The 27,462-nt window shown below is 41.6% G+C and overlaps 1 protein-coding gene across 1 annotated transcript in view; it reads right to left on the minus strand.

Annotated features, from left to right (window-relative positions):
- PRMT8 (protein arginine methyltransferase 8) overlaps positions 1-27,462 on the minus strand; it is a 71,868-nt gene that overhangs the window by 26,046 nt on the left and 18,360 nt on the right. The window contains exons 2-3 of the mRNA XM_059816122.1: positions 9,529-9,714; positions 3,602-3,757 (exon numbers count right to left, since the gene is read on the minus strand). Of these exons, the coding sequence (XP_059672105.1) occupies positions 3,602-3,757; positions 9,529-9,714 (342 nt within the window). The remainder of the gene's footprint in view (positions 1-3,601; positions 3,758-9,528; positions 9,715-27,462) is intronic.

The following is a 27,462-nucleotide window of genomic DNA, read 5'->3' on the forward strand; positions in this document are numbered from 1 at the left end:
TCTATTCTCTTTCAGTTTAAAACCATTGCCCCTTGTCCTGTCACTACAGGCCCTGATAAAAAGTCTTTCGCCACTTTTCTTATAAGGCCCCTTTACATATTGAAAGGCCGCAATAAGGTCTCCCCAGAGCCTTCTCTTCTCCAGGCTGAACAAACCCAACTCTCTCAGCCTTTCTTCATAGGAGAGGTGTTCCAGCCCTCTGATCATTTTTGTGGTCTCCTCTGGACCCACTCTAACAGGTCCATGTCTTTTTTGTGCTGGGCACCCCAGAGCTGGACGCAGTACTGCAGGTGGGGTCTCACCAGAGCAGAGTAGAGGGACAATATCACCTTTCTCAACCCACTGGCCACGCTCCTTTTTATGCAGCTCGGGATACGATAGGCTTTCTGACCTGTAACCACACATTGCTGGCTCATACCCAATTTTCCATCCACCACTGTCCCCAAGTCCTTCTCTGCAGGGCTGCTCTCAACCAATTCATCACCCAGTCTGTACTGACATTGGGTATTGCCCTGATTCCAGTGCAGGACCTTGCACTTGGCCTTGTTGAACTTCATGAGGTTCTGATCCACTTTTCAAGCCTGTCAAGGTCCCTCTGGATGGCATCTTTTCCCTCAAGCATATCAGCTGCACCACTCAGCTTTGTGTCATCTGCAGACTTGCTGAGGGTGAACACAATCCCACTATCTATGTCATTAATAAAGATATTAAATAGTAGTGGTCCCAGTATGGACCCTTGAGTTTCTTCAGCTGTATCTAGTTCTCTGTGTGTACATTCATCTCTACTTTCATTTTACTTCTCAGTCTTCAATCTAATGCTGCAAATGTCTCTTTTACTGGTGCCTTTTTCTGAAACAGTCACCACATTCTCAGATTTCCTTTTCCCCTGGGCTGTGTCCTCATCACCACCTTTTTATCCAGCTCAGCTAACATCTGACATGTGCCTTCATTTTTTGTGTCTGTTTAACTCCTTCTTACCTACACTGTCTTGTTTGCCTGAAAATAACATAGAATTCAGATAGTTCTACTGCAGTGGTTGTCCTGAATTTTATGTGACTAAATGCAGCAGATGAGCCAAGGTTTCAAGGGATAACTGAATGTATTTTTCTGTCCCTCACTCACGTCTCCCAAGCACCAACAGCCACATGCCAATCCTATCTCTACATGCTTGCAACAGCTCCCCAGTTAGATGAACATCATTGCACGATCTACTGTTATTCTCCCACGATGGTTAGGGGTCAGAGCACATGAAGAAAGAAGAAAAACTGAGGGGACTGGTTCTGTTCAGCTTGTAGAAGACACCCCCCCAATCCAATAACTATCTTCAACTATCTACAATGGGCTTGCAAAGAAAACAAAGTCAAGTTCTTCTCTGAAGTGCACAGTGACAGGTCAAAAGGCAGTAATCATGAGCTGCGGCAAGGGAAATTCTTGCTGGTTGTAGCACTGGAATAGGTGCTGAGAGAGGATTTAGAGTCTCCATCCTTGGAGATCTTCCAAATTGGACTGGACAAGGCCTTGAGCAACCTGATATAGCTTTAAACTTAGGTCTGCTTTGAGCAGGAGGTTGGATTAGATACTTCCAGAGGTCTTCTAAACTAAATCTGTGAGTCAGTGATTCTATGATTTACACCTCTTGAAGACCCAGAGAGGATTCTAGTAGTTGGCTGAGGTAGCGGCAAAGAATAAGTTCCAACAGTGAGTAAGAGGGGATAAGAAGAACCAGACAGGGTAGTGGATGAATTTGAACCTGAAGAAGGGAAAGAGTGAGAAAGAGGAGAGTGATTTCAGTGGCACTGTAGTCAGAAAACCAACACTCTGCATTTGTCAACAGTTCCCACATCGTGCTGTTTGAAAAATCACATCTAACTGTAGAGAAGAAACTGGAACATCTCAGCTCTATGTAATAACACATGGCAAATGTTTGCTTTTTAAAAGGAACACTCACAGTTTCCATTGGCACTCTTTGTCGATAGGACCATAAAGTCTGAATTTGACTGTAAGATTGCCACTGCCAGATATCTGAAATATCTGCTTTTCCAACACAAATACCACTCTGCATCTTGCTGGGTGACAGGGTTCATGGTGAGGTAGGTGATGTGACAAGAAGGTTGAAACTCTTAGGCTGTAGCAGAGGCGTTTCACACCTAAGTGAGTTCCTTCGAGAGCTAAGTTTCCTGGATAGCACATGCCCAGCTTCAGTGCTTGACGGTCCATGGGTGAGCTGCCGCTCGTGTGCCACTGAGCTTTATAAATGCCTGAGGTACTGCCTGAACTGTAAAGAAGTCAGATGCAAAAAAACCCCAACAACAACAACAACAAACCTGTGGGAAAGTATTTACTTTTCTTTTACTGGGTAAATTTTCTGCCAGTGAGCTGGCTCACTGTAGAATCAGATAAGCACCAGTGCCAGCACAAGGGAGGGAGGAAGACCATATGGCCAGGGATCTGGGAGATAAGGAGGTGGGAGCACAGCATCATCATTTTGTGTATGCTTATATTTTTACAGCACTGCAACATCCTTGTGTGAGACCTGCATTCCTGCGTCAGAGTAGGCTACAGGTTTATTCTCCCTGAGGCTTTGAGATAATAGATTGTGTACTTGGTTTACAAGAAATACATTCTAGCTGCCAATTCTGGGTAGTAAGTCTCATGCTTAAACTCCAAAACTTCTGCTAGCACCTTCTGATTTCAGCTATCTATACTTCCATGCTCTAGTCTGATACTCAGATGAGGCACTCAGAATTAACAATGGATTTTGAAAACATAAGCCTGAGAATTGAACAGGAGTCCTTGCATTTCATGTATCACTACCAGTAATAGAGACTCACAGTTTAGGTATTCAGTGACATCAGCATCTTCAAATGCACGGATGTAGCCAACTAAGTTTTAGTAAACAATTTTGTCAAAGAAGTACACAGAGCAATAGAATCTAGTTCCGATTTTCTATGTTGTGTTGTGTCTGCGGGGCAAACAGAAGTCCAAAGCAAAAAGAAATTGTATTTGTTATTTTAGAGTTAGTACAAATAACTCTGAATATACTTAGGAAGCAAATCTATGCTCTCTCGAATGACTTCTGTGCAGAGAACTGCACATTCATGCTCCTAAAGTTCAATGTATTTAAGGTAATCATTCCCTTCTGCTTCTGAAAAGCGTTATTGTTGGCACAGAAAACATGCACATGCTTTCTTGCATGATTCGCTGAGTAGTAATGTACAGGGAAAAGTGTATTAAAGAAATTTGTTTCCAAGACTACAAAGTTGCAGAACTTAAGAATTTAAAAAAGCAAGATAGTTCCTTTTACCCTCTGAGTAGGAGTGAGTCCCTTTAACATTTTTTTGCAGCCAAGAAGAAATGTGGATAGTACCAGATCACCAAAGATTCCACGGAAGAAAAGAATTATATCTCAATTTGGAAAAGGCACACTACTGCAGGTCACAGAAAGCAACAGAACTCCACTGAAGTCACTGTAAATCAAGCCATACAAGAGCTTGGAGAGAAGAATTTCAAACCAAGACAAGTAAGAAAAGGTAAATCACCAAGCCAAATTCTCAGGCAAAATGCACAAACAAACTCAAAATATAAGAGAAAGTCTTCTTACCCCATATACTTTCTTGGCTCCTGCCTTTGCAGCAAACATAGAGAGGATTCCTGTGCCACTTCCAACATCAAGGACAATCTTATCTTTAAAAACATGTTTATTGTGATACATTGAGTTTCTATAGGTTAATGTGCGCACTTCATCCTTTAACATTTCCTGTGATGAAAAAAGAAGTATTGTGTTATTATTTGAAGTGCTTATATGCATTCAACACTGCTGCTGAATGCATTCCCTTATTATAATTTAAGCATTACTAACACACAACCTGAGGAGTTTTTCAAGTACTTTGGGCTGCACACATCAAAGCAACTGTGAAATGCTAGCTACTTAGAACTGAATTATTAAGAAGAAGCATGATGTCCTTTGCACAACTTTATTTCTCTAAATATTACTTCACTGTTACAATTGACAACCAGAATGTAATCTAAACACAGCACTGCTTTGGGCATAGACAGAAGCCATACAGAAGTCCAAGCTTTCCTTTTCCACTAAATCATGCACAACCTAGAGCCTCAGCAGAGGGACTTTCTGAGGTTCCTCTTTGAACAGAAAAGAAATTGTTCCATAAGCCATTATAAGACAGCAGGCTTGATAGCCTTGCCCAAAGTGATGCAGGAAGTCCATGGCAGAGTTTAGAGAAACTGTGCTGTATGGTACTCCCTTACTGCTCCTCTGTTCACTCATTTATATGACCAATTTCCAGAAGATATTTAATGTATAACCTAGACCACTATCTCACTATTTTAAGTTGTCGTTGTTAGACACTGATTTTTGCTTCACTGATACAGCAATACATGCGTTTCATTCCATTGACACCTTGCTCTCAAGTGTGCATATATCAGTCTAACTACATCAATAAAGAACACTGAGGTCAAGATCCAAGTGCTGTTTTTAAGAGAAGTGTAGGCCATTCAACACACACTTTAATTTTCTCAAAATGCTTCTGTTAGGTCTAGAAGGCTGAACTTATGCTTATTCCATAGCTTAAGCAAGTAGGCAAATGAGTTTTTGGATTCCATGATAAAAAGAATCAGTTCACTGCCCAGCAGCCTGAAGCACTAGTGCACTGGATTGTTACATATAACAGTCGCTCACTTACCTGTCTTGGCAGGAGACTATATGTACTCAACAACTGTAGATGAATAAAACGCTATTTTTATCATCATAAAGCATGGCTTGGTATCAGGCAAAGAAAGAGGCAAAGGAACAGTCCAACAACACTGGAAAGGTGATGGAGCACACCCTCATGGGAACTTTCCAAACATATTAAGGACAAGAAGGTGATTGGGAGTGTTCAGCATGGATTTGGAAATGACTGACCACCTGATAGCTTTCTATGGTGAAATAACAGGCTCTGTGGATGAGGGAAGAGGAGTGGATGCTTGTTTATCTTGATTTTAGCAAGATTTTCAACACTGTTTCCCATAACATCTTCATTGAAAAACTGATGGAAGACGGAATAGATAAATGGACAGTGAAGTGGACTGGAAACTGACTGAACTGCTGCTCTAAAAATGTTGTGATCAGCAGCACAAAGTCCATCTGGAGGCCAGTCACTAGTGGTGTCTCCCCAGGAGTCAATACTGACACCAATACTGTTGGATACCTTCAATAATAACCTGCATGATGGGACAGAGCGCAGTCTCAGCAAGTTTGCACTTGATAGAAGGCTGGGAGGAGTCTTAAGGAACGTGTGGACGAGGCATTGTGGGACATGGTTTAGGGGGCATGGTGGTGTTAGTTGATGGTTGGACTTGATGATCTTGCAGGTCTTTTCCAACCTTAGTGATTCTGTGATTCTGTGATTTTGTGAGTGGCTGATTCACCAGATGGTTGTGCTGCAAATCAGAGGGACCTCAACAAGCTGAAGGAAGAACTGACAGGAATCTTAAGAAAGTCAACAAAGAGAAGTGCAAAGTCCTGCACATGGGGAGGAATAATCTCATGCACTAGTATAGGCTAAGGACTGGCTGTGTGGAAAGCAATCTTTGCTGAAAATGACCTTAGGAACCTGGTGGACAGCAGTTTGAACATGAGCCAGTAATGTGCCCTTGCAGCATTTTGGGCTGCACTAAAAAAAGCATCACCAGCAGGTCAAGGGAGATGGTTCAATACTGGTGAGACCACATCTGGGGTCCCATGTCCAGTTCTGGGTTCCCCAGGACAAGAGATGTTGAAGCAGATCCAGTGAAGGTCCATGAAGATGATTAAGGGATTGCAGCACCTGACATGTGAGGAGAGATTGAGAGCGGTAGGATTGTTCAACCTGGAGAAAAGAAGGCTCAGGAAGATCCTGTCAATGTGTATAAATATCTTTTGAGTGGGGGAGGAAAGAAGGCAGAGACAGACTTTTCTCGGTGGTAACCAATTAAAGAACAAGAGGCACATGAACAGTTTTTTCAGAGCCTTGTTCAATCAGGTTTTAAATATGTCCAAGGATGGAGGCTCCATAGCCAGCATTTTACCAACCTCCCAGTAAAGAATATTTTTTTCCAATTAAGTTTGTGCCCGTGACATCAACCAGCTCCTTCAGCCCTGGTGGAGACAGCCCATCAGGTCCCATAGACTTACGTATGTCTGATTTGTTTAAGTGATCCTTCTCTGTTGAGGGTAAGTCTTCCTCACTCTAGATTTTGCCACTCATCTTAGGGACCTGGAATTCCTGAAGGCAAGTCTTACCAGTAAAACCAGAACTGAAGAAGTAATTTTCCATGTCCTTTCTCACCAGACACCCTGCCTCATTCATCAACAGTCCCACCTTTTCCCCAGTTTTCATTTTGCTGTTAATACACCTAGAGAAGCCCTGCTTTGTTACCCTTCCCATCCCTTGCCTGACTCATGTCCAGATGCAACTTAACGTTTCTAACCCTGGCCCTGAAATTACTTCTAGGTCACCTGACCCTTCTTCTACCTCTTGTATTCTTTTTTGGTTTGGAATTTTGTCAGAAGCTTCCTTTTCATTCATGCAAGCCTCCTGCCACTGCTGCTTGACTTTCTGCATGTCAGGATGTACTGTTCTTGGAGGAGGTGAGCCTTGAAAATCAACCTGGACCCCTCTTCTCTGCAGGACCATCTCCCATGAGATTTTTCCAAGCAGATCCCTGAAAAGGATGAAGACTGCTCTCCTGAAAGCCAGGGTTGTCAACAAGACAAACAGCATGAATCCTGAGAGAGCATCCATGCTCTCAGGATCTGAACTTCACCATCTCATGGTCGCTGCAGCCAAGCCTGTCCCGACCATCACATCCCCAGCTGGTTCATTCTTTTTAGTAAGTATCAGGACCAGCAGAGCACCACCCCCCCACCCCCCCACCCCTCACTGATGCAGGTCATCTGTGCCAGGAATTTATGCACTCCAAAAATGTCCTGTATTGCTTACGTCCGGTTCTGTTGTCTTTAAGCAGATGTTGGGGTGATTAAAGTCTCCCATGGACCAGAAATCAGATGCATGTCTCATGCAGACATGAGACTTCTTTCAGTTGTCTGAAGAAGACCTCATCTACTTCTTCGTCCTTATCAGGTGGTCTGTAGCAGACACCCACAACAATGTCAAACATGTTGGTCTGCCATTTAATCCTGACCCATAAGATCTCAGCTTGGAACATCAACTGTCCCATAGCGGATATGATTCCATGCATTCAGCTGCTCTGTCTCCCTTCTCACCTTCCCAGTCTGTCCCTCCTAAAGACCCTGTATCCAGCTATTGTGGCATTCCAGTCGTGTGAGCAATCTCACAGCATGTCTTTGATCCCTGTGAGACTGTAGCCACGCAACTGCACCTGTCCTCTAATTCCTCCTGTTCATTTCCCAGGCTGCATGTATTAGTGCACAGGCACTTCAGAGAGGCTCTCTGTCATGTTGATTTTCCAGAAAAGGTGTAAGACCTTCCCCTATAATGCTGCCTCTTGGTACTTCCTTTTTTGTGTGCTTACACTTGGTTGGGGTGTGCACCTTCTGCTCTGTTTTATCGACTGACTATGAGATCTTGTCCACACCACCCTGCATCTTTTGCTTACCAAAGCAAAAGCTTACTTGGTTCACCACTTCCCCATGTGACTGTGGGTCATCATCTCTTTCCTCTATCATTAAAGGTCTCCCCACCAGGTTGGCCAATCTGTTGGCAAAGATGCTTTTGGCCTGCTTTGTCAGGTGGATTCCATCTCTTCCTGGCAGACCTCAGTCCTCAAAAAGAGTCCTGTAGACATAAAAACTGAAAACTTGTCATTGACACCAGCTGCACCACCAGTGTGGACCTGCAGGAGCACTTCTTCTCAAGTCCTTATCTGCACTGTTAGAATTGAGGCAAAAACCACCTGGCACACCCTGCTGTTGATCATCATCCTGAGAGCTGTGTAGTCACACTTGATATTCTCCAGTTCTCATTGGTGCTCATGTGGAAGAGCAGCAGTAGTAATCCAAGGCTGGTCTAAGGGCTGGACAAACGTCAGCAGCCTCTCCACAATGTCCCAGATGCAAAGGCCTAGACAGCAGGTCAGGTCAGCAGGTGGGGGCCTCTGTCCCCTGCAAGAGAGAGCCTTCCACTGCTATCACTTGTTGCTTCCTCCCAGTGCTTCTGCGTGGCTCAGGGCCATCTAGTTCTGATGCTTCATTGGACAGAACCTCCTGCCCCTCATCTACAATGAAGGCACTGCACCTATTCTGTAGCTAGAGACCTGCAGGTGGATCAGGAGCCACCTGTTGCCAGAAGCCACAAGTTTCCAGCCTTCATCATCAGAGAAGTCTCTACTTCCAAACCTGCTAAGTACAGACGCTGATTGCCCCTCCTTTCAGTGCAGTTAGGAATTTAGGCTCTTGTACCTTCAGGATCTTGGAGAAGATCCAGTCAGTCTCTTCCTCATGTCCCTGATGGTGTGAAGTCTTCCAACCTCCTCTAGTAGCTCATTTACTTGTTGGCACAGATCCTCTACCAGTGCACACCTCCTGCAGGCAAGGAGGCAGCCTCCTGCACTCCCTGAGACCTACAGAGCTGCATCCTTCCATCAGGAGCTCAATCTGATTTGAGGTCTCAGATGTGTCTTCAATATTTCTCTTAGGTCTCCTTCCCACTCAATTGTTCTTTTATTTTCTTCTATTCTTGGATTGAATTTCTGAATGCAACACTGGCAAGACGCAATTGGCAGATAGAAATCTTCTGTTTATTTATACACCCCACAAACAATTACTAGAGCAATGGAAATAGATACTGTTTGTTATGTGGTTTGTGAAAAGTGCCACTGATTTCACATTGTTGGCCTTTTTGCATCCTAGTCTTTAAGATCCCATCCTCTTGGGTCACGTAAATATAAGATTAGTGTCTTCTTTAGAATTGGCCTACAGGTAACTTTTTGATGGTAAATATGGTCCACTGTGTATTCTGAGTTCTTTCTAGGAGTGTATTTACTGGAGGCTATTGGGCTATATGTTCCTGTTAATTCAGCCTGTGCATTCAGGTAACATGCCAGGAGTCAAGAAATTGGCTTCTCATGTCAGGTGAGTAGCTGTTCTGCTGGCATCTGTGCTCAAATATGCAAGAGAACAAAAGACCTAACGTAGCAATAAGGTAGTATCCGTGTGTGGTTGGGTTTGTTTGCAGTCCTCATAAATGCACTAAATTGATGCACTCATGAAGATCACCACTGTACAGATAGTTAATATAAGCCCTGCGGAGAACTCATACACGTGGGGACATCTAAGTGGGACAGAGGTTTTGAGTACAGGTCTCTAGAGAAGTGGGTGATATCTTTGGCACTTAACCAGATTACACAATCTTCTGAGGAAAGGCAGAGAAATACAATCATGAGCAAGTGGGAGAGGGATAAATAACTAATAAATCAAGCGTCATTGTCATTGTCATTGTCATTGTCATTATTATTATTATTATTATTATTATTATTAAAAATAAGTGCTGAAATAAACATAAATATTACCTCATGAATTCCAAAGTGAGCATAGGAATCAAAGTAATAATCCCTGGATGTCATCTCTTCTGGATTGATGAGCTTTGCCATCTTGCCTCGGCCCGGGCAGCTTGGTTGCAATGGGACATGTATGACAGATTGAACTGGCTTTGGAACAACAGTAGGCTGAGGAGGCTGGGATGGGATGGGGCAAACCTAGGAGAACATGGACTATTGTTAAGAGGCATCATTGAAAGAAAGCATTTCTCTCTATGTCTAGCATAGTGATATTATTGTAACTAGCTAGGAGATAGTAAGACCAAAGACACCTAGGGTATCATAAGCGAAATTTAGGCTGCCTTCTATTCTTGGCTCTTTAGCTTATTCGCTCTGTCTTGGAAAATTTCCTTAATGGCTTTTTCCTTGATGTACCTCTGCAGATACCTACATCAGTGCAAAGTAATGGCAAATTATTGGTGTCGTCTGAAGTGGGTGACTCCACATTGACACAAGGCAGTTAAGGGCTAGGTTTTCTCCTCTAGTGTCTTTCTGTCAAACTGCCACAGCTTTGTGAGAGGTAAGTTGTAATAAATAAATAGTTCCCCTGCAAAGAAGAGCTCATAATCAAAGGATTTTGAACACACCGTTGCCAACAAGAAGGACAGGATTCACAATCGGTTCTTAATTGTCAGGTAATTTATCTGGCTGCATTGATGAGGTAGGTCTGAGAATGCTCACAATATCTGAAAGTCCCTGACACCTTCTGAAAGCCTCTCAGAATGTCCAGAAAGCACTGTAGGGAGCTGTGTGGGATATGTGATCCCTTAATTTAGTTTCCTGTTGTTGGGAGATGCAGGAGTTATGTGTAACCAACACCCCCTGGCCCACTGCACTTCATTTTCCTCACGTATTGCCATCTCCAACACCAAAATTTCAATAGAGCCAGAATGCTTACACCCCCTTGACTCAGATTTGGCACCTGTAGCATCTACGACAGAAGACAGAATGTTTCACAAACATGAGATGCAGACCATGGTCTGGCCCATAAGTACATCTTTCATCCTTAACATGAAGCAAAATACTGAAAACTGAGAAAGACTGGGCAAGTTGCTACAGCTTCACATGTGCACCGTCACCTGAAAATTATGGGTCAACAGCTTCCTATATTAAGAAGGTCAATCCTACTTAAAATATGTCACCTCCTCTTGCATTTTTCTTTATTTTCAGATTTAGTAGCTTCCCAGTGGGGACCAGGTTTGCCTGAGCCTCTCCTAGATTCTTTCATAAACTTCACTCTACCTTCTATAGCTTGATACTACAAGACATCAGTCCCTTGTACTCTCTCTGAATAGCATCAATTAGCCTAGTTCAGTTTACTTCAATATAAAAAAAACCACACTACATTTTTTCCTTTGTTCATTTGAAGATTTAAATGTGTCATCTTTTGATGGTTTCTTTGGTCCATCTGTGAAAAATGAATATTAGTGATTTATGTTCCTGTAAAACCTTTCATCCCCAAAGATCCAGAAATGCTTTATTTATGTGTCTTTTCTATTTCTAACACTTTTGACTTTATCACCTCATCAGTTCACCTCCCACCCAGAATACCATTGTTCCCAACTGGTATTTATATTTCTGTCCTGTCTAGTTGTAAAATGTCCATCTGCAGTTATTTCTCTTAAGAAACAATTTCGTTGCCTGTTCATTGCAAGCAACACCTTGACAGCTCATTCTGTCAAGGTGTTGCTTGTAATATTCAACCCTTCCAAATTTAATCCTGATACTTTCAATTCCATACTTGAGGTTATATCCTAACATTTTTCTCCATTGGTGTACACACTACCAAATTTTTGCAGTTACTTTGCCCTGTAGTCCTTTCTGTATTTGTCTGCTGGATTACAAAGACTTAAACTGTAGATGCTTGGAATTTTGTTTTAATTTAATATGAACTCTGTAAGGTCTTGCACTTTTCTCCTAAATCTTGTCCTCCGCATCATTTTACAAGCAATATATATAAATATAACAGTCACTGAACTCTTCATTCTGTTCCTGTCTTAGGTAAGAAGGTCTCCAGACACAAGATAGTACACCACAGGTAATTCCTCAAAAGCTGCCTACTGGAGGGAAGATCTGTCAGTTTTTGTAAATGAAACCAAAGGGGCATTAGCATTCCTATTGCTGTCAAACTACAAATTCAGATGTGGTTTGCTGTACAATAGGAAGCATACAGGAAAAGAGACTAGTCTTGAAGGCGAATCTTCTGTCTGGGTATCCGGCAACATCAGTTCTGCTCCTGGCTGCATGGAATTTGGCTAGACAGGGTTATGAGAATAAGGCTTATTCTGACTAAAGATACAGAATGAAACTAAATTCAGCAACTGAGGCTAGGAAAGTTGTCTGAATGATTTTGTTTGCTGTAAAGGAATTAACATTGTTATCTGCAAGACAGCTGAATTCTGCTACAGCCAAGAAGTGGCAAGATAACTTTTATTAAGCTACTGAGGTAGTATTAGACCTTTGACTCACAGTACTTTTCAGGTTTATCTAAAGTACCTGAAGACTTACTGCTCTCAACTGTACCATCTACATCTCTGCCAGAGAGTACATATCCCATGTAGCAGAAGAAGTAAAAGCTTATTAGGTCTGCTTCTCAGCTGTCTGAGTTTGTAGCCAAGCAGCCCACGATAAAATGTGTTGATGGCGGTTGTGTGACCATGTTAGGCTGTGAATACCATTAGGTCATGTACTGACCATCCTGTGCTATGGGTATCAGAGCCTCATGCAGAAGGGGCAACAGAAAACCAGATAGGGGTGGTGATCTCAGACAGCAGCACTCTGTCACAGGGACCTTAAATCAGCTGTTTCATTTCCGTTTTAGGCATATTAACACAACACAGACCTTTCAAATTAAAATTATGTAATTTTTTGCAGCGTCTGTGATACCCACTGCTATAATTTCTGTGTGTAGCACTGTAATTCTGAAACTCCAAGGCAAGGTCACAATGAGAAGACTAATTTTGTGAGTGGGGCTCAGGAAATCCCTTTGTCATAGATCTGCTATAGACACTATGAACAATTTCAGTCAAGAGTAACTCATGTCCTATGACAACAACTAGCCGGGGAAAACATATAAACACAGTAGGCAATTACAAACTAAAGAAATGTAATGAAAGCTATTATTTGTATCAGAAACAATAAAGTCTTCAGGTGTACAGCTCTGTGCTTGCTAAACTAGAAACAACTAAGCTTTTATGGATATGGTATAACTGCTTTAGGAGAAGGCATGCCTCCAAGAGAAAAGCTATCAAGGAAAGACAGCTTCCTATATTCTTTCCAGAACTGAAAAGAATCCTTCATATGCTTTACAAGCTTAGCACATATATACCCTACCTGTCAGAAACAACTGATCTTTTGAATAACTTCTGAAAAGGAAAAGCATCTGGGCTGGGGGTAAACCTCACATCAATGAAAAGAATCTAACAAATTCCATCTGAATAAACCATGTTTATTACAAATACAGATTCCAGCCAGCTGCACACAGTTCCAGAACACCGCCCACTGCTAATGCAGATGAAGTTTGAAAAAATGCAAGCAGCTGCCTCAGAATCCATTCGTCACTGTGCTAAACGTGCAGCCCTCTAATTTTTGCTTCCCATTTGCTTCTGATGATAGAGTTGAAGGGTCTGAAGGATCTGAGAAGCAATCTTTTTCTACCATTGCTACGGGACTCAGGTCCTGCTGTTCTGTACCATTTCAACACTTAGGTCAAAGGCAATTAGGGAAATATTTTCCTACTCTTAAAAATTAAATAAAGTTTCTTTCCTCTTTCTTTGTGGACAAGGTTGGTAGATTACAGATGCATCAAAGGTATTAGCACAGGACAGCTTTTTTTAAAAGCTTTGTAATCTTACAGAAGGCAAGATTCATAACCCTCATTCATTTCTCAAAATCTCACATCTGAACATCTTGATGTAGGTTTCTAAAACACATACAGGCACTTCAGTGACGGGCGTGACCTTCAGATATGTGGAGCCACCCATGTGCATTAATGGACACAAAGTTCTTTCTTGAAATCTGGACCTAAGTCAGCATGGACTTACAAGGCTATCTGGATGTACAGTCCCCATAACACAAAAGACAACTCAATATTAAAAAAAATCATAGGCTATTTTGAAAATTTGAGCCTTTTAGATACATCTATCTGCCTACAGAGAGGCAAGATGGTGAAATATGCACAACTCATTTTTTAGGAGGTTTGTGACAAAAGCTGAGGTGTGTAGAGTAAAAATAAACTCGAATTTCAATGTTTGTTTCTTGATATCACTATGGAGACACAGGACCGGAGGTTAAAATTCCAGTCCTTGTAAAACTTGTTCAATCTGCAGTGTTTTCTCCTTGACAAATTCTTAATTATTTATGACATGTTTATGGCATTGACGAGATTAAAAGTATCTTCTGTCTGGAAATGCCTACCCTGTCATTAAGAAACTACACTCATTAAGAATGGAACTATGGTTTAATATGATCCAATTTCAGTGTTCTCGTCTTTTTAAAGAAATGGTTTTATCGTATCTAAATGTTGATTATACTTATTTCTTGGGCCAGATAGCTTTCTGTGACAGAACTACTAGAATAGAATATGCCTAGCACCATTTTCATTGGTCTGAATTTCATAATCTACACCTTTAGCATGCAAGAGCTTATCACCTGATATGCAGTCACCACGGCAGTTCCAACAATACAGCTTCTTCCTGATGCAGATACACAGACATAGCCTTTATAGGTATTTGGTACCCTCCTGCCAAAATTTAGGCTTACGTCTACAACAGCTTCTTGGAAGACATTACACTATTCTACAGGCTAAAACCTCCCTTGACTCCTTTATCTTATATCCTTTTGAAATAAGTCTTTGTCCTAGGTTTATGGAAGCATATCTTAAGTGATCTTTGGATCGAGCAAAGAACCCGGTCCATTATCTAAGAACAGAAGCTTTAATCTGATTTTCTGGGGAAATAAAGCTGCCACAGTATCTTGTCTGTGTCTCCCATTGATGACTTTTGAGCTTGACCAACACAGTCTAATTTGAAAGAAGAGTGGAAATATCAAACACATTTGTATTCCTACACATTTCTTGAAAATCAGAAATTAGGTAGAAGAATAGCCAATTTGGTGATTCACTGAAATTGAAGCAGCCAGATTTCAGTTGTCATTCCTTCTGCTTGCTCTATAAAGCTAACTGGCTGGTGTTACATGTGTAATGTGTAGTCTCCAGACTAACCGTACTGTATGATCAGTAATGAAGATGTAGGAAGAAGTCTAGGCAGAGCCCAGAACTAAGTTGGGAGATGAGGGGATAAAGAGCACATGCTTGCAGGAAACAAAGTTTCATTAGCTTCCCTACTCATGAAAAAAACATTTTATGCTAAGGATGTGAAGCTGACAGGGAGGGCAAAATGACCAAAAATCAAGGGGTTCCAGCAGAGACCAGATGAGACAAACATTCAACTGCAGACAGACATTACTGCTTGGAAACAAGACTGTTATATATGTCTGCATTATGTACATGTTTTCAGGAAGTAGGGCCTTCAAAGACCAGTAAAGAATGTTTGCCTTTCATCGTGGATTTTGTTTTTCTTAGTGGAGGTTTTATGTTGTGATATTTCTCAGAATCAGGATGAAAAAGCCAGTTCTTCAGCAGCTATAAATCTACTTTCTGCTTGATAAAAATTAGTCTCAGTTTAGCTTAAATTGCAGATAACTGTGAGTTCAATGCAACTGCAAATCTCTCTAAACTCTAAAACTGCGAATCTAGCCAGACAGATTCTGTAAGAAAATTGGGAGAGAGAACTGATTCTTAAAACTGCTTGCTTTGAAGCTACTCCTTTTTCAGCCACTTCAAAGTCAAGCGCTGCTCTGAACTTTCTACATGGAGTGTCTGAAATGCCAGATCAACCTGTCATAGACAAACATGTCCATTTATTATCAGCAGGAAATTCATTGTCCTTTACAGACAAGTACAGCTTAGAGTAGATTACAATTGCTACATGTTATCCCTAAAGTAATGGGGATAGTAAAAATATTGTGAAAACACTGAGGCATGTTCTGAAATCCGAGGCTCTATTGTTGGCTTTAGAATAAAGCCTCTGTCCAGAACACGTGAGACTGAGCAGTCATATAGGGAGCTTGATTATACACTAAGTGTCCAAATCCTCAAAAAGTCGAAACAAAAGATACAAGCAGGTCTTCAGTACGATAAAGGCATGGTTGGCACTTTTAGGCTGCAGCAGAAATAACACTGAGTAGCAAGAAGGAATGCAAAGATCACAAAGGTTTGCAAGTCTGTTACTTGTTGTTTGAAAGTTAAAAAGGCATTTAGGTATCTAAATGTAAATACAACATAGGAACTGTGATACCTTTATGGATCTGACCCAGGATACGCTATACTGTCAAGATTCTTAATGGGGACTATCTATTGGGGAAAAGCCAAAATCTTCTTAGTGATAGGTCACAAATTAAGCAAGCAAATTTCCAGTTGGGTATAAGGGAATAATTCTTCCACCTAACAGAGGTTAAGCACTGAAATAAACGTCTAGCGGGTCTGTGGGGTCTCCAACCTTGTAGACTGCAAAACTCAGTTGGAGAAGGTCATCAGCAGCCTGATCTAGCTTTAAAGTTGTCTTTTATCTGAGCAGGGTGCTGGACTAGATCACCTCCAGAGGTCCAGTCCACCCAAATTATTCTATGATAGTAAGATATGGACATTTGTACTATGCAGGAGATACAGGTGGCAATAGCAGAATAAACTTATAAACCTGAGCCTAGTGTAGATTACGGGGTGGGTTATAAATTCGGGTTTATAGATTTGTACACACAATAGGACATTAAAGAATGCCCACTATGAGACAAACACAAGGACATGACACTCTGGAATGAAAAGCTTTTGAAGCTACATGTAACAGAATTGGACTGAAATGATAGGAAATGAGATGACAATGTAAGGATGGGAGTGGTGTTAAGTATCTGTAGCATTTATAAAAGTCTGAACAGTTCTAGACCATTCTGTGTGCCAGTGCAAGTAATAAAAATGCTCTTCATCCAACCTGTCCTCTTGACTGCTTACTGCACATTACAGTGCAGTTTGGGTACAGCAGCAAAAAAACATGTGACAAAGTGTAGTTATGGATGTTGACATTTAATTGAATTGAGCTCTTATGAGGAGCGGCTGAGGGAGCTAGGGTTGTTCAGTCTGGAGAAGAGGAGGCTGAGGGGAGACCTCATCACTCTCTACAATTACCTGAAAGGAGGTTGCAGAGAGGTGGGTGTTGGTCTCTTCTCCCAAGTGACTAGTGACAGGACTAGAGGAAATGGCCTCAAGTTGCGCCAGGGGAGGTTCAGGCTGGATATTAGGAAAAAGTTCTTTACTGAGAGAGTGGTGAAGCACTGGAACAGGCTGACCAGGGAAGTGGTGGAGTCACCATCACTGGAGGTGTTCAAGGAACGTGTGGACGTGGCACTGCGGGACATGGTTTAGTGGGCATGGTGGTGTTGGGTTGATAGTTGGACTTGATGATCTTACAGGTCTTTTCCAACCTTAGTGATTCTGTGATTCTGTGAAATTGTGTTCCTTTTTATAGAGATGGAGATTTTGCAATGCGTGTAAAGTAGAAGGTCCAGTGCAGGGCATGAACAGTCCTAGTTCAGCATAGACCAGAAGGAAATATGAGACAAATGTTATTACTATTAACTGAAATTTACTGTTTGCAAAGTACCTCATGAAAGGATAGCAAAGCACCTCATGAAAAGATAGCAAAGCATTATTTAAAAAGTGCTGAGAGGTACCTTTTTTTAGGGCAAGGTTGCATTTTGATTATCTTTAGCATGTGAGAGACCTTATGTCTATTATTCTTTTAGATTTAATGTCACAGACTTAACTGCAACACCTTCTTGGTTTACAAGATCCCTGTTACAATGAACAGCTGGAGAAATGCCTTGTGCTTTCACTGATGCTCTGGTGTGTTGAGCAGATGGTCTAGCATTAGACTCAGTTGCCCATCTGTTTGTTTGAAGCCCCTTAAGCCTCATGAGGAGTGAGCTAAGTTGCACGGTGAGGAGTTCCTCAAGTGCTGGCTAAAGTCTCAAACCGGCTTCTATTGAAGTCGGAGAGTTTAGCAGCTTCAGCACAGGGGGGAATCATGTTTTAGAACCGTTGCTCTCTGGTGGATAATATTAAAAGTGAAGTACAGCTGGCAGATGGCTAAATCGATTCTTCATTTCATGGGGTAGGGACTAAGTTGCTGCAATCAATAATCTGGAAACGAATTTCCACATATAACCGTGCTGTTCCCTCCAAATATATAGCATATGGATTTGTTACAGTGGTCTTTGTCATGAGTCATGTAAGTCAAGAATCTGAAAGGTAGAGAATTAAATAGAGGAGAATTTTAAAACTCATGAAGGAGGCAAGCTGTTGTGTTCTGCGGCTAGATGTTCTGTGGTTTTGTTTCCACTCTTCAGTGTAATCAGGAATTGAAGAGGTGGATATACTCAAGCACACTGGTTATTTTTGACACAAGATTGACACCTGTAAGTAAATCTGGCAGGCTGAGAAATAAAGGCTAGACCATCAGGGCTATAGTGTTTCTGAGACACATTCCAGACTTCTCAGCCTTTTTCTGGCTCAGTACCATGTATCAGAACAGTTAGGAACAACATGCTTTCTAATAGAGCTCTTACGGATTTGGTGCCTTGCTAAGAAGTATGGGGTTTTTGGTGTTGCATGTTACAGCAGCCTTTCTCCTGTTCCAGAATCCAGTCTGAAAAGTTGTCTCTGGTGTGTAGATCACAGAGCAGCACAAACTGCAACGAGCAGCCTCACAAGGCCAGCGGCTCTCGCATGTTGCAGCTTCTGGTCTTATACAGATTTACAGCTACGTCTGACATGGTCACATTGCAAGTTCCTGCCTTCCTCTGGTGCATCCCATCCCTTTTAAGGATTCATGAAAGGCAAATAAAACCAAATTATGAAAAAAAAAAAAATCCTTCCTACCTTCCTATTGTTTTAATTGTCTCCTTTTCTGACTAAAGAAGGTGAGACTTTAATTTCATTTCATCATTCTTCATTCATTTGGTAGAAACTGAGACGTTATAGTAATGAAAAACAGGAAGGTGCCTTACCGAGCAGTCCTCAGCTTATTGATGTTTGCTGGGTGAAAAATCTGATATCATTATGGGAATTTAAAATTAAAAACTGAGGTCAACTGTGAGAGCTAAGAATATTATTACCAGCTATATGCTACATAATTGGTATTACTTCTATCAAAATTTGAAGTGCACCTTATACCTAAAATAGCCGTTAAAGGCCAGGGAGCACTTAAATTGACTGATCACCATGGAATATTTTTCCTTATCTTCCATTCAATTATCCAGAAAAAAAGCAGTAGGTATAAACCATGTTGTCTGTTTTCCTGCAACAGATATTCCTTCTGAGATTTCTGGTTTTCAGGAGTTTTGACAGATCTCTTCTCTTTGCAGCACTACATCCAAAACTCTCTAGAACAAAAGCAATCAAGATGCACAGACATAAGAAGGGGAAACAGCTTGTTGTTCTGACAGGGCTATTAGAGGCTTAGCTCTTGTGGTAGTTCGGAGGGAAGGTTTGAGGTACGTCTATTGCCTGTCTATTGTTGAAAGCAACAAATGAGAAAGAGGAAAAGCTGACAGCAGAATTTTCCATTTGAATTAGGCTATACCCTCTGGGAAATAAAGACCTTTTCCAAGTTTAGTGCCATTTTATTTCTGATTTGTCTTTCAGGGAGTTGCACAAGGGGAAGAAATACCTCTGCATTAATAAAATGCATTAAGTCTTCCAGCTGATTTTAAAATATTGGTCACAAACTCAAGGAATCCAAAAATAAATCGTATCAATTTCATTGCTGGGCATTCATTGCAGAGTGACTGCTATATTTTGGTAGTGACAATTGTTAACATTAAATGCTTACTGCTTACTGCTTGCAGTAAGATATTTTAATGTCCCATCTGGCCTGATTGGGCAAGCACTTCTATACCAACAACAAGTAACACTTAGCTATGTTGTGCTGCTCAGGGGCCAAACTCACACTACCACTTCCAACTCCCATGATCGGGTTTGGCATGGCAGAGTGAGAAGGTTGTGAAGGTGTCATATTGCTGGAACAGCACTGGCTTAAACGGCAGTTGTTACTATTTCACTTCCCCTTGTACTCTGCAATGCAAGTAGTCAAATAGCTCCAGTCTTGCCTCATTTTTTGAGATGGGATGGAAACCCTCAGATTTATGTGTGGCTGTCTGAGTGGAGTCTTCAAGTCCTGCCAATCCAGCACTAGTTCTAGGGCACCTGAGTACTCTTGAGGCAGTAGCTGGAACAAGCATAATAGTTCTTTTTGTGTGCACATGAACACCGGTAGTTCAAGGTTCCCGGTCAGTGATGCTGCTGACACTTTGCAATCAAACAGGATGAAGAAATTGTTCCATGCTATGTTTCCCTGGGAGCAGCTCAAAGCCTATATTGTTATTTAGCAAGTCATGATTCAGTTCCTTTTCCTCCTGTAACATGGGGATCCGTAAATAATGAGGCGGTTTTCTAGGACTGCCTTTGCACAAACTAGTTGGACAAGCTGGGAGGAGGATCTAGGTTTCTCACTGTTCTGCCCTTGTTGGCCCCTTCCCTTCTATATGCATCAGAAAAGACTCATCAGTGTTACCTTAATACTACTTTTCTACACTACAGCTCATAGCGCAGAGAGACTGCACTGGAGAATAAAAAGACTGCCCTTTCACTTCTCTGCGGAGTCCATCATTCAGTGTGCAAGGCCCTAGAAAAGAAACCTCCATAATGTGTGGTGTGTCACCCAGGTAAGCTGATGTAACTCCACATAAATTCTGAATTACAGACTATTTATCATCATGAAGCCATGAATGGTGCATAGGAATCTATAGCCAGAATATTAGGGCCCTGTTAACAGATGGTTGGTAGTTGTATTTTAAGGATGACTGGGCAATTCAGCTCTTTTTGTGGAAAAAAAAAAATTTTAAGGACAAGATCACTTTCTGAGGCATGAAACCCTAGCTTTGTTAGCAGTCATTTTCACTTTGTGATCAACTGTAAGCCAGGGAAGACATGCTACTGTTATCTAGAAGCAGTGAGCAGAAATGCAAACGTGACTGATGGTTTTTATTCATCTCCAAGCGAAAAGAGATATTCATGTGCCAGATTACTTTAAAACGCCTCACATCACAAGGCACAGCTTGTTGTAGAAATAGCAACAGAAGTTATAAGAGCCTGTACTGAAAATATCAAAGTTGAGCGCAGTGAAGAGGAAGAGTTTGTTGCAGATCACTGCATAGAGTTATGAAGCTACAAAGCCAGAGAAGTGTGAACTTTCCATTGTGATTTTTTATTGGTTTCTACTATTATTGCTGCTGCATAAGTGCCTGCCTTGCTGAACAGAATCAGGGTTCCAGTGACGTACAAATAAATAAGAAGTGATATACCCCCTTATGAGAAACTCCTCAAGATGGACACAAAGTGGAAAGGAAACAACACTAGCTTGGTGCTTTAAAGCTACTTTACATCGCCCTGGCAAGTGCATGAAAATCTGCTGAGAAAAGGGAGGGGGCTGCAGCCCCCATTATCAATGCTAATGATGTGTTTCTTGTAGGGGAAGCAGCTGTACCACTGGACAGCCTCTTCCCTGCCCCATCATCATCTTGACTGACTCTCTAGTAACAGGGAACAAGAACCAGAAAGTGCTAATCAACTACAAAACCAGTTATTTTTAGGCCCTTTCTCAGTAGCAGGCAGTAAGCTGAAATTCACATGAAAAAGTAGAGCTCTGCTATTTTTAGAGGCTAATTATTAACAAAAATAACCAGAGTATTCTATCTGTACAAATCATTTTCTTAAAATAGCAGAAAATTTAATGGAAGCCCTCCTCTGCTTAGCAAATTTCTAATGCACTGATCCCTGAAAGTCACTTTGCATCTGATATCCCAGTCATTTTCTTCCCCTCTCACTGAGCTTCAGGTGTTTCACAACAGTTCTAGGAAGACATTATATTCTGTAGGGCTTTGCTGAGCTTTAGGATGGGGGAGGGGAAAAATTTTCCTACTGATCACCTTCTCCATGTCCTAGCCAAGCTTTTGAGCTACACTTCAGTCTCGTTTCAGATGCAGTTCAGCTCTAGAGGAGGTCTCTGCTTAAGAAGTATCCAGATTTATCCATTTTTACTTTTTAACCTCTGCAGGATAAATAAGGACAGAAAGGAGAACAAGACTGAGAAATGGCAGTTCCTGAGCTAAAGTGCTGGAGAAAATCAGCACACCAATTTACGCAGTTCAACACAGCTTCAGAACTACCAGCAAACAGGGACCAACACTGAATAGAAGTCCCACATTCGGCACTTTCATTTGTCAATTAGCAAAAAACAGCCTGTTGCCCTGCACAGAGCATAGACACCCTGCCACTTCCTTTGGAGCTGTAGCTCACTGGGTCTTAATATGTTATAGCACATCTTTTTCTCTTGGTCACCTGCCATAACCAGGCTGGCAGGTTTTTTTGTCCTCTGTGTTGATTTTAAGTCCATCTCACTGTGTGACTTTGAAGGAATCAGCCATCTCTTAGCATGGGTTATCAGAGTACCGCATCCTCTTGTGACCGACTAAACCCCTAGAGATGGACTGTGACTCTCTGAATCAACCCCTAAAATGGAAGAAGGCTCACTGGAGATGGGCAAAGGGCTATGTGCCCATGAAACTCAGGGAATAATGCAGGGTGTGACTGACCACAGCTGTTGCAAAGAAGCTGACTTCATCTCAACACAAAGGGGACTAGATAGTAGCCTTTGTTTCAGATAGGCAGCTATCAACAGTTGAGTGGATCAACTGGTGGTTTAAATGTTTCTCCCCGAGTTCATTAAAAAGGCGGAAATGTCTCCCTGAGTTAGCCAGACTTGTGTGGGGGAAGTGATTACATGGCTCAGCCCAACATAAAGTATAAAAGTTGAACAAGTACCAGAATAATTTCAATGAGAGCAACAGGCTCCAACTGCCTTCAACTCATGTATTCCTTCCCAGTGACCGGGGACACTCAGCGTCACGACAGCAAACTTATTACAAAAACCAATAACTGGAATCACATTAGTATTATGATTGAACTGCAACTGCAATTCCTATATTTTGCTAAGTGTAACTTACATTTGTATTGTGTTCTCAGTGTATTTCATATCACTCTACTAAATCAGAAATCCCATGTAACATCAACTGTCTTCAAACAAGACATTAGTAAGACATTTGATATTTAATGTTACACCCACCACGCATGGAATATCTAAAAGAAACTGGTCAACAGAGTTTTGGACTCTAACACCTATGTGCAACTAGTATTTTCATTTGTAATCATTAGAATAAAACTTTTGTGAGGACGTTCGAAGCTTTATTTTTATCAGCTGTAAAGGGCCCAACTGTAAGCAAATCATTGGGGAGAAAACTGGCAGAAAGTCTTTAACTTCTGCTCAGGAGCCCCAGCTGCTAAAACAAAAATAGTAGCTTTTCTGCCTTACAAGCATGGTTAAGTGTATGGTGGGAGGGAAGTTCTGACTCTGTTCTCTCTTAGGCACCTAGAACTTCAGGAAGACACTTCCCTTTGAGATATACAATGAAGAATGCATCTTCTCTTCCCTCTCCAAGCTTACTTGGAGTGAGAATGTACGAATTTTATACTGAATGGTTTCAGGTTAGTTAAAATATCAGAAACAGTATACCTTAAACCACCTCTATTGCTATTCATGAAGGGGCTGTCTCCATCCTGGCTTTTGCTGTTACCATTTGCCTTCCCTTTCTTGCTGTTGTCATTTTCATAAGGGGTTGGGTGTTTTGTCTCAGCACTTCCACTGACGCTGATTCATAAGAAAGCATATGTTATTGTGTGCTGAGAGCGGGCGCACGCTTGGCTAAGACTGAATGGAAATCCTACCTGATTCATGGACACAATGTAGAATGCTTTGTCCACAAAATCCAACCTGTGACTGTCCTGACAGTTGTCGGTGCCTCTTTGCAACAAGCAGCTCCTATTTGCAGCACAGTCTCAGCTGAAGCTGAATCCTTCCTGCAGGTCTCAGGCGTTCAAGGGCAGCCTGCATTCTGTTAGCCCATTTCTGTAGCTGCCAAACCCCTTCTCATGCTTTTCTGTTGATGTCCTGTGTGGGTCCTGATTCTTCCTTCTTGTTGTGAAAAGCTTTGGCTGCGCCTAGTGCATTCACAAGAGCGCATGGGCAGCAAGACTTGCACGTACGTGCATGAGTGGTTCATCTTTCTCTTATGCAGTAATAGAGAAGTAATTCAAATGATTGCTGTAGAATCACTACAGACTGAAGAAGTGTCTTCACTTAGAAGAACTGTAGAGCAAAAAGGAAATTACTAGAGACAACATGAGCAGAAAATGTAAGTGACAGTACAAAGACCTGTATAACTGGGCTTCTTTTCAAATCAGTCGTGCATTGATGCTGTGTAAATAGGTTGATGAGCACGAAGACCGATGTTCTCTGATTAAAGTGCTTCTGACCTGTGATTTTCACTGATTCATGCAACTTTTCTTAACCTGTAAAGCTTAGAGAGTGAATCTCAGCTTCAGAAAGGTTTTTACCATTCACAGTTGTGAAGAAACCTTGAAAACACCAAGTAAAAGTTTCTGGGTACTGAAAGGTCTATAAAAGGAACGCATTGACGCAAATTCAGTGTCTTTTTTTAGCCAGTCTTATCACCTTTCTACATCTGAGGTTGGCGTTACTGTTCTTTAGCCACAGTATGGGCACAGCATGATGTACAGCAATGCAAAATTCTTTATTGGACCAACCCCATCTGTGTTCTGATGCTGGAACAGGCCTGCAGTTTCTCTTGCCTTTTGATGTGCTGGTGGATGGGCCAAAAAAAAAAAAAATTCCATCAAAATCTGTGAGTCAAAGGATAGGACTGAAAGTTTCACTTCATAGTTTTCTGAACATTAACATGACTTAAGAAACAGGAAAAAAAACCCAGAACAGAGAAACATAATAGAAGCAAAAATAGTGTTTCCCTATGGCCTGCTGCTGGCCATGTCACTGAATTCAGATCTGCCAAAGCTGATTTATCTTTTTCATGAATCTCAGGACCACAAGAACAGCATTTGGCTCACTCCGGTACTACTCATCCCTCATTCTCAAGAAAGAAACCTCTTTCCCAGTCTGTCTAGTGGTGATTGTTGGAAGCTACAATAAATTAACATGGAGAGTGGGAGAAGATTCAAGGTGATTCAAGGTTTTATTGACACAGAAGAGTGCTTTTTTTTTTTTCCTTTTTGGAACATATCAAGCTTCTTGGGATCCTGTTTCTTTAAATATTTCTCCTGTTCCTGGAATGATCGGCAGCTGAGTGGGATAGAGGAGAAGAAACATCAGCTCTCACTTCTGAAGTGGCTGCACATTCAGAATTAATGGGGAGGGAGAGCTTTCTGACAGGAAGAAGATTCTGAAAATGTGAAAAACACAGAAAAAAATGGGATTTTCCATAGGACTATGAGTCAGGGGAATATGTTTTCAGGACTGCCATACAAATGAAAAAACACTGTGTTTGGTCTGTTAATATTACTGAAGGTTGGCAGCCGAGCCACCTTAGGCTCTGTCTAGGATCAACAGAAAGAAAGAGGCTTCTTTAAAGTATGATTCAGGTTTGAGATGGGCAGAGTTGCCATTCAGAGGTGTCTGCCTCTGTTGATTAGACAGGACAAGCAGGCCACCAACTCAGACATCTTGTTAAAGCATTTGAATTTATGTGAGCAGATCCAGATCCTAGTTCATCCCTTTAAAGTCAAATAATAACAATAGAAAATATAAAGATTTGCTGATCCAATGACAAAGAACATCAGGACCCTAACAAATGAGTTGTGAATATTTGTTAAAACAGCATGGAAAACAAATTACTGTCATCAAGAAGATCCCAAAAGAGTGACTTGAATAACTCTTCAACCTTTTCAGGAACTTAAGCATTGCAAAAGGCTTGTAAATATGGGTTTTCTTGAGACACTGAATCACTGGAGGTAAAACCATTCAGCAAATAAACACCAGTGCTTATTTTTTCTCCTTTTACTGACAACATAGTCATTTCCAGCAGAATTCTGAAGCATGATGCAAGTCAGAGGAATGCATTGTTGTGCCACCAGCAGCATGACTGACATAAATTGTGTATCACAAGCAATAAGGTTTCTTTTGAAGAGCACACCATGAAGAAAGATCTAAATGAGTAAAAGATGAAGGAAGAACAAAGGAAACTGACAACAGCATCTCTCCTACCTCCTTAAAAAGGTCCAAATAAATAATACCATCTTTATTTAACTTAGGATTTCTCACTAAAACCAGATTAAGTAGGATTTTGATCTTAAACTGGTGTCAGAGAGAGTGAAGTCATATCCAGCAGTTAAAACACTTCAACTAATGCAAAGTGCTAAAAGCTGAATAGAGAATTGTTGGCAAGTACATAAGTAATTAATTGTCTTGATTTCCTTTGTTCTGCATTGTGCAGACTGTACAATCCAGTGACTGTAATAAATCATTGGTCCTTTTCATTTTACTGAGACCTCAGTTCATCAGGTGTAAAAGAAAGCATAGTCAATAGAGATGTGAACATACTCAGCTTTTCACAGGAGTGAATGTTTGAGGAAACCCAGGGACTGTGTTCTTTTGTTACAGATTCCTAAATTTACTGGATTTTTTAAATATCAACCAAGGAAAGAAAAAGAATGCAGTGCATAAAATACATATATATATAAAGTTCTTAGATTTCCAATTTTATTTATGTCTTCTGTTTGATTTCACGGAATCACATAATCACAGAACAGTTGAGGCTGGAAGGGACCTCTGGAGGTGATCTGGTCCAACCCCCCTGCTCAAGCAGGGCCACCTCAGGCCAGTTGCCCAGAGCTACATCCAGGTGGCTTTTGAATATCTCCAAGGAGGGAGAGTCCACAACCTCGCTAGGCAATCTGTGCCAGTGCTCAGTCATCCTCATGATAAAAAAGAATTATAGGAAAGTGTATTGCTAATGACTTCGGAGAAACTAGCTGCTAGAGAACTGTTCTCATTCTTTATACAAAAGGTACTCTGTGTACACAGTACAATTTAGAATTGCTAAATCCTGTTGAAAATTGTCACCATAACTAGCTACTTGTAGCATTTATTTCTGTCCTTGTAAGATTGTACTGGTCATGGATTTATGTAAGGATATGACTTTGGCTTCCAAGAAAGATAGGTCTTGATCATACTAAATGACAAAGCCTTCGACACTGTCTCCCACAGTATTCTCCTGGAGAAGCTGGCGGCTTGTGGCTGAGACAGGTGCACTCTCTACTGGGTAAAAAAACTGGCTGGATGGCCAAGCCCAGAGAGTTGTGGTGAATGGAGCGAAATCCAGTTGGCCAGTCACAAGCGGAGTCCTCCAGGGCTCAGTTTTGGGGTCAGTTTTGTTTAAGATAATTATCAATGATCTAGATGAGGGGATTGAGTGCTCCCTTAGCAAGTTTGTAGATGACACCAAGTTGGGCAGGAGTGTTGATCTGCTGGAGGGTAGGAAGGCTCTGCAGAGGGATCTGGACAGGCTGGATCGATGGGCTGAGGCCAATTGTATGAGGTTCAACAAGGCCAAGTGCCGGGTCCTGCACTTGGGTCACAACAACCCCAGGCAACACTGCAGGCTTGGGGACGAGTGGCTGGAAAGCTGCCCCGCAGAAAAGGACCTGGGGGTGTTGGTTGACAGCCGACTGAAGATGAGCCAGCAGTGTGCCCAGGTGGCCAAGAAGGCCAACGGCACCCTGGCCTGTATCAGAAATGGTGTGGCCAGCAGGAGTAGAGAGGTGATGGTACCCCTGTACTCGGCGCTGGTGAGGCTGCACCTCGAATGCTG

The sequence above is a fragment of the Gavia stellata genome, chromosome 4 (genome assembly GCF_030936135.1).
Source record: "Gavia stellata isolate bGavSte3 chromosome 4, bGavSte3.hap2, whole genome shotgun sequence".
NCBI classification, from domain to species: Eukaryota; Metazoa; Chordata; class Aves; order Gaviiformes; family Gaviidae; genus Gavia; species Gavia stellata.